Source organism: Bufo bufo, chromosome 8 (genome assembly GCF_905171765.1).
Source record: "Bufo bufo chromosome 8, aBufBuf1.1, whole genome shotgun sequence".
Lineage (NCBI taxonomy): Eukaryota > Metazoa > Chordata > Amphibia > Anura > Bufonidae > Bufo > Bufo bufo.
The window spans coordinates 185,943,990-185,950,810 of record NC_053396.1 but is presented as its reverse complement, the minus strand read 5'-3'; the positions used below and the strand labels follow the sequence as shown (position 1 = coordinate 185,950,810).

At 43.1% G+C, this 6,821-nt stretch overlaps 1 protein-coding gene across 2 annotated transcripts in view; it reads left to right on the top strand.

Moving 5' to 3' along the window:
• The first annotated feature begins 367 nt into the window (after positions 1-367).
• The window catches only part of LOC121009430 (cytochrome P450 2G1-like), a 50,822-nt gene continuing 44,368 nt past the window's right edge, over positions 368-6,821 (top strand). The window contains exons 1-4 of one of the 2 annotated variants that reach the window (XM_040442542.1): positions 368-466; positions 4,305-4,512; positions 5,042-5,204; positions 5,314-5,463. In XM_040442542.1, coding sequence (XP_040298476.1) covers positions 4,333-4,512; positions 5,042-5,204; positions 5,314-5,463 — 493 coding nt within the window. In that variant the 5' untranslated portion in view covers positions 368-466; positions 4,305-4,332. Of the gene's footprint in view, positions 467-3,757; positions 3,777-4,304; positions 4,513-5,041; positions 5,205-5,313; positions 5,464-6,821 lie in introns of those variants that run through there. The other variant, XM_040442543.1, reaches the window with a different exon arrangement.

The window sequence follows — 6,821 nt, the reverse complement described above, 5'->3', positions numbered from 1 at the left end:
TTTCTAATAGAATAAAGGGTACGGTCACACGCTCAGGTTTTCTGCATTTAGTTTTGGAAGCCAAAATCAGAAGTTGATCATAAAAAATAACAAAATACAAACAACAGATACAACTTTTTCTCTTTTTTTTGAATTCACTCCTAGTTTTGGCTTTCAAAACGGCATCAGGAAAACTGACCATGTGGCTGCACCCTAAGATTTATTTTAAGTTATGTGCATTCGCTTATGCCTGAAGTTATTAACTACAATTTCCTCTGACACAGCATGTTTGCTTGAAATTCTGTATCTACACTGAAAGGGAAAACAGTGACACAGCTTGTGCAATATAGAAGCTTTACTGCTTAGGAGGTTAAAGGTTTTAAACTGAATGGGTGGAGTCTGGAGAGCCTGACAAAACAAGACTGCATGTTGTCTAATCTGGAATTCTGCAGGTCTCCTGGATAGGGGCAACAAGCGCACATCTAAGGTAAGCACAGACACACTGAGGTTGTGGGACAAGTACTTGGGAATAGGAAAGACATGCTTTTCTTCAGCAAGACTTGAAAAGATTTATGCACATACAGATTTTGTCTGGCCTTTTTTAACCATGAAAAACTGGCAGAATAACTGCATGCATTTTTTTGCCACCTACGTGTTTTGCTCTCTTTTTGGTATTTTTTTTTTTCATGTGTTTTTTTTATAAACCGTATGTTTGCAAACTAGTATTTTCTTTGTGGTGTTTTTCCCTTGCCTGAAAAACGCTGAGAGCGCCATCATGCTGCGTTTTTGTACAGATGCCAGAAAGACAAAGAACACCACCTATTTAACAAAAAACACTTGTGTGTGTCCTGAGTTTCATATTTCCCACAGACCTTCAGCTAACATCTGGGGATGGCGTTTTTACAAAAGAATATGCAGGTGCGAAAAACACAACTAAAAATCAATCAAAGGGTACTTTCACACTTGCATTGTGAGGATCCGGCAGACAGTTCCGTTGGCGGAACTGCCTGCCGGATCCGTAAATCCGTATGCCAACGGATATCATTTGTAGATGGATCCGGATGCGTATACGTCTGACAAATGCATTGAAATTTCGGATCCGTCTCTCTGGTGTCATCCGGAAAAACGGATCCGGTATTTATTTTTAATGCATTTTTAAAGGTCTGCACATGCGCAGACCGGGAAACCGGGTCCGTTTTGCAGGAACACTAGGTACTGGCAGCAGGGAGCTGACCATAGCAGCCATGGAAGGCTTCAGTACCATCCTGGCTCTCATGGTAACCGAACGGAGCCCCGCAATTTCACTGCTGGGGCTCCAATCAGAAGCTGCTACTGCCACCAATGAGAATACTGAGGAGGAAGGGAGGGGAAGATAATACTGGGAGGGGGTGGGTCACACTTCACCATTAATGATTATAATACTGGGGTGGTGGGGCAGGCGCATGGCGTCACCAATGATTATAATATTGGGGTGGGGGAGTTCACTGCGCCACCAATGCATATAATAAACTCTTAAATACAAATATTGGCTGCGGGTGCCGGCAGTATCACATACCTGGCACCCGGTCTCTATGACAGGGCACTGCAATCCCCGTCAATTAACCCCTCAGGTGCCGCGGTTCGGTGGATAACGGCACCCTGTAATAGAGGCCGGATGCCGGGTATGTGATACCGCCGCCACCCGCAGCCTACATTTGTATTTAAAGGTTAATCATATGCATTAGTGGCACAGTGGCCACAGCCCCTCCCCTCCTCCTCAGTATTATAACCATGTTAACTATATGCATTGGTGGCAGCGGCAGCTTCACAGCCCTCCCTTCCCCCTCTGTTTATTGGTGGCAATGGTGGCCGATTCACAGTGGGGAGGGACTCCCTCCTTCTCCACTGTTCAGGAGAACATGGTGCGCGATGAGAGCAGCGCATGCCATGTTCTCTGTACACACTGCAAATTCCTCCCAGATGTCCAAGCATGAGCTAATCAAGTAGTTTGCAGCAATGGCCTTCTGATTACTCTTTCTCTTGCTACAGACTCTAGTACTGGGATTTCTGGCTAGCCCATGTACTTTTTCAAGCCAATGGGTGGTTCTAGTAATACGACTAGCCAAAATCGTACCTGAAGTGTGCAGGGTGTCTTAACTCATTATCCTTCCACTGCTTCAGTGCCTGAGAATGCTATACACTGCTAGCTAGCGGAATAAAATGTTGTAATCCACTAGTATTAACTTGTTTCCCTGATGTAGCAGCAAAGTCTGTAGTGCTCTTGCTGATTCTCATGCTGTAGCCATGCAAATTCTCCAACTCTTCTCTCTCTCTCTGATGGTAGCAGAAGAAACACTGGGATTTGTTAGTCTCCAGAAGCATTGAATGCCTGAGAAAAGAAGTGAATATTTTTTTGCTCCCTGCATTCTGCATGCCCATCCTAACACTTCCAACATCTAGCACAGCTAGAATCTTCTCTTGCAACTCGGGGGAGGGTCTAGTATACATCCTAAGATCAAGAGAGGATGGGCCATGATAGTTAACTCTGGCCGTGCCTGTCTCATGCTTAACCATACTGGCTGTACAGTGCATTACATTAGCAGTACAAACATAAGGGTACTTTCAAACTTGCGGCAGAGGATTCCGGCAGGCAGTTCCGTCGCCGGAACTGCCTGCCCGATCCGGCAATCTGGACGCAAACTGATGACATTTGTCAGACGGATGCAGACAAATGCATTGAAATACAAGATCCGTCTCTCCGGTGTCATCCGGAAAAACGGATCCAGTATTACATTTTTTTGTATTTTTAAAGGTCTGCGATGACTGTCAGTCTTCCTCGGTCTGGGGCTCCATGCAAGATCTCGCCTCGTTGGGTAAGGATGATTTTGAGAAAGGTCAGGAATCAGCCCAGAACTATATGGGAGGACCTGGACAATGACCTGAAGGGAGCTGGGACCACAGTCTCAGATTACCATTAGTAACACACTATGTCGTCATGGATTAAAATCCCCTGCAGGGCATTCAAGGTTTCCCTGTTCATGCCAGCACATGTCCAGCCCATTTGAAGTTCACCAATGACAATCTGGATGATCCAGAGGAGGCATGGGATAAGGTCATGTGGTCAGATGGTATCAACTCCACTCGCTGTGTTTGGAGGAAAAAGTATAAGTACAACCCCAAGAACACCATTCCAACCATGAAACATGGGGGTGGAAACATCATACTTTGGGGGTGTTTTTCTGCAAAGGGTAAAAGACGACTGCACAGTATTAAAGGGAGGATGGATGGGGCCATGTATCATGAGATTTTGGCCAACAATCTCCTTCTTTCAGTAAAAGCATTGTAGATGGGTCGTGGCTAGTTTTTCCAGCATGACAATGACCCGAAACACACAGCCAGGGCAACTAAGGAGTGGCTCTGTAAGAAGCATATTAAGGTCCTGGAGTGGCCCAGCCAGTCTCCAGACCTGATCCCAATTGAAAGCCTTTGAAGGGAGCTGAAACTTATTGTAGCCCAGCAACAACCCCAAAACCTGAAAGAATTGGAGAAGATCTGTATAGAGGAGTGGGAAAAAATCCCTGCTGCAGTCTGTGCAAACTTGGTCAAAAACTACAGGAAACGTCTGATCTCTGAAATTGCAAACAAAGGTTTCTGTACCAAATATTAAGTTCTATTTTTTTATTGTATCAAATACTTATTTCATGCAATAAAATGCACAGTTGAAGTGTACCTACGATAAAAATTCCAGACCTCTCCATTCTTTGTAGGTGGGAAAACTTGCAAAATTGCCAGTGTATCAAATACAGGAGCAGGGAACTGTAAGTAATAGCAGCACAATATTTACTGCTCCTTTGTCTTCAGCTGAGCGCATCCACAGTGGAAGCGCTCACTAGTTACAATTAGAGTTTGTATCTTTTGGCCCTAACTTTGCGCCCCCATTATAGGTAGCAAGATGGCGCCCTAGGCGGGTGCCTACCTTTGCCTACCTGTTGTCCCTGCTTCCAGGTGAGAAGATGAACACTGTATGGCAATTCGTATTGCTTAGCATAAAGATCTGCCTGTATACGGCCCCCCTGTTTGCCCGATGATGTCTTTCAGTCTCTGAGTCAATCAGGGCAAGTCCTCCCTTCTCATCCTTCCAGTGTCATGTGATCCTCCATCTTCTTCCTCCCTTGTGTTCTCCCCAAAAATCTTCACAGTAAAATGGCGCTAAGCTCCAATTTTTACGCAATTTCTCTGAAACGTATAGCAAAAGGTTCAAATTTGTTTGGTGGACAAACTTTTGTGAAATTCCTAACAAATACAAGTTCAATGGATCAACTACATTTCCTCTTTGTGTATTTTAGTGACATTTTCTTATGCTGACCTGTGACCATGGATTTTGGAGGACCTGGATCATTGATACTTCTTCTTGTCGTCATTTGTCTTATTCTTCTCGCTCTATGGTCGGAGAACAGTAAGCGGAAGGCTATGCCTCCTGGACCAACTCCACTCCCTCTTCTAGGAAACATTCTACAGCTGAACATGAATAAACTGCCTCAGTCATTACTAAAAGTGAGAACATATCATCTACTGTGTGTAACCATAATATTAATAGTATATGTTAGGGTACATTTTGGTGTTTTCTGTCCAACAGAAAAATAGGCAGTGGAAACCATAGCAAAAATCCTAGGCTGATCCTCAGGTTTCTACAGCGGGTACACATGTTAGCACCATTGAATGGGTCTAGTCTGCAAGTGCACTTGTGCTGTAATTAATGGTGGTTTCTTCACAGAATTCCACATGTAAATATTCGGTGACCATATGGTAAGCAGAACGAGTTTCCATTGACAACTAAGTTCTATGTTCTGTATGTACTACAACCACCATATGCTAGAGCTTGGCTATTTTGGGAAGACTCATAGCAGTGCACATGCACTGTCCATCTGTATTCACATTGGAGCCCCATTCTTGAGGCAGGAGTAGGTCCTAGAATCGGGACCCTCACCTATATGACATTTATTGCATATGTTATTGACATGATATAAATGTCCAGATGAGACAAATTCTTTAATGTACTGTATTTATTTACCTCTTGCTACAGCTTGCCAAACGTTACGGAGATGTATTCACTGTCTATTTGGGCCCCAGAAGAGTGGTCATCCTACATGGATGTGATGCTGTTAAGGAGGCTTTAATAGACAATGCACATGTCTTCAGCAAAAGAGGGAAAGTGCCTGCAGCTTCACTTATCTTTAAAGATTTTGGTAAGCATTAACCTTAAGACTTCCACCCAATGACATCAGATTACAGATGGAATTAAGGTACAATGACAATCCCACAGGATAGCACACATTCAATGTCTCATATTTATAGGAGTTATTTTAAGCAATGGTGAACGCTGGAGGCAGCTCCGCCGCTTTTCCCTCACCACCCTGAGAAATTTTGGAATGGGGAAAAAAAGTCTTGAGGAACGGATTCAAGAAGAAGCTCGATACATGAGAGAGGAGTTTAGTAAAAAGAAAGGTTAGTAAGGAGAAACTTATAGCTGTTTATACTTTCTAGGTGAAATTTCATACATTGGCTAACTGATGTATTAAGCTCAATGATGCAACAGTGTGAAATGAGATCCTAAGCTCCCTCTACTGGTGACTGAAGACAGACAGAATTCTGTTATTTAAAGGGAGTTTTTCAATTTACTTACTGTATGCCCAATAAACCATTAGAAGCACCATGTAGTGCACTGCCATCATCATCACCTTCTGACCGTTGACACCTTCTTATTGCTGAGTAACAAAAGTTTCATTTGTTATGTAAATGAGTTGGTAAGTAAGGAAGGTATGGTTTTAAATGCCCGGAAGTGTACTACAATAGCTTATTAGGCATACTACTTGAAAAACTCCATTTACTGTAAATAGTTTTTTGCACTTATCTTCAATCCACAGGACAGGCAATAAGTAGAGATGAATGAACTTTTCAAAAATTTGATTTGGACACTTCGGTGAATTGTCCCGCAAAAAAATTGATATGAATTTATGATATGAATTTATTTGTGAAGCGCGTTAAAAATCAGCTATTTCCCGGCTGCAGAGAACCTATATATCGGTGTAAAGCACTGTACATTGCAGAAACATGCATAGCTAGTCCGCTGTGGTAGTGAAACAGTTACTGTGCGTCAGTATGACAGGCGTCATTGTTAGAATCACTTCACACTTCACTTATTTGGTCAGTTACGGGGCTAAAACTGACCAAATAACCAATAAGTGTGAACTCAGCCTTAGAGGTCAATGTAAGCATTAAGTGTAGAGAACCGAGCAGTGGCCCAAGATTCTACTGTAGAGTGAAAGAACGCACTCCTTTTACATCGTCATCAGCTGATTCCACATAGATGTCTATAGAACCTGTTCTGTTACACGCTAAGACAAGTAGTGTCCCCCTGACAGAGTGGAGAGGGTGTCAGGAGTAAGTTTGTGTTGACATCACTGTTTATTTTGCCCTTCTCATCCGTCATAAGAATAACCCCCAAAAAATGGATCCTGTCTTTTGAGTATCCCCCTTCACATAGTCAGCATTTGCTCATTACTCCATCAGTATTGCCAAGGCCAAACAAAACAGGAGTAGATCCAAAACAGAGATGACACGTGAATGGAATATTTTCATGTCTTCTGTGTTTTGTACCCACTCCTGCTTTTGCGTTCCAAATCATGATCCAATCCTGATGCAAAATAGGGACCATGTGATACAGGCCTTACGGCTGCTCCAAAGACAGGATCCGTTCTGTTTTCCATTTTTACGTCCTTCTGACAGATCAGAAGGGTAAAATAAATGCTGATGTCAACAAGGTCAAACAGGGACATTAGTGACCCATCTCAAAGTGGGGAGGG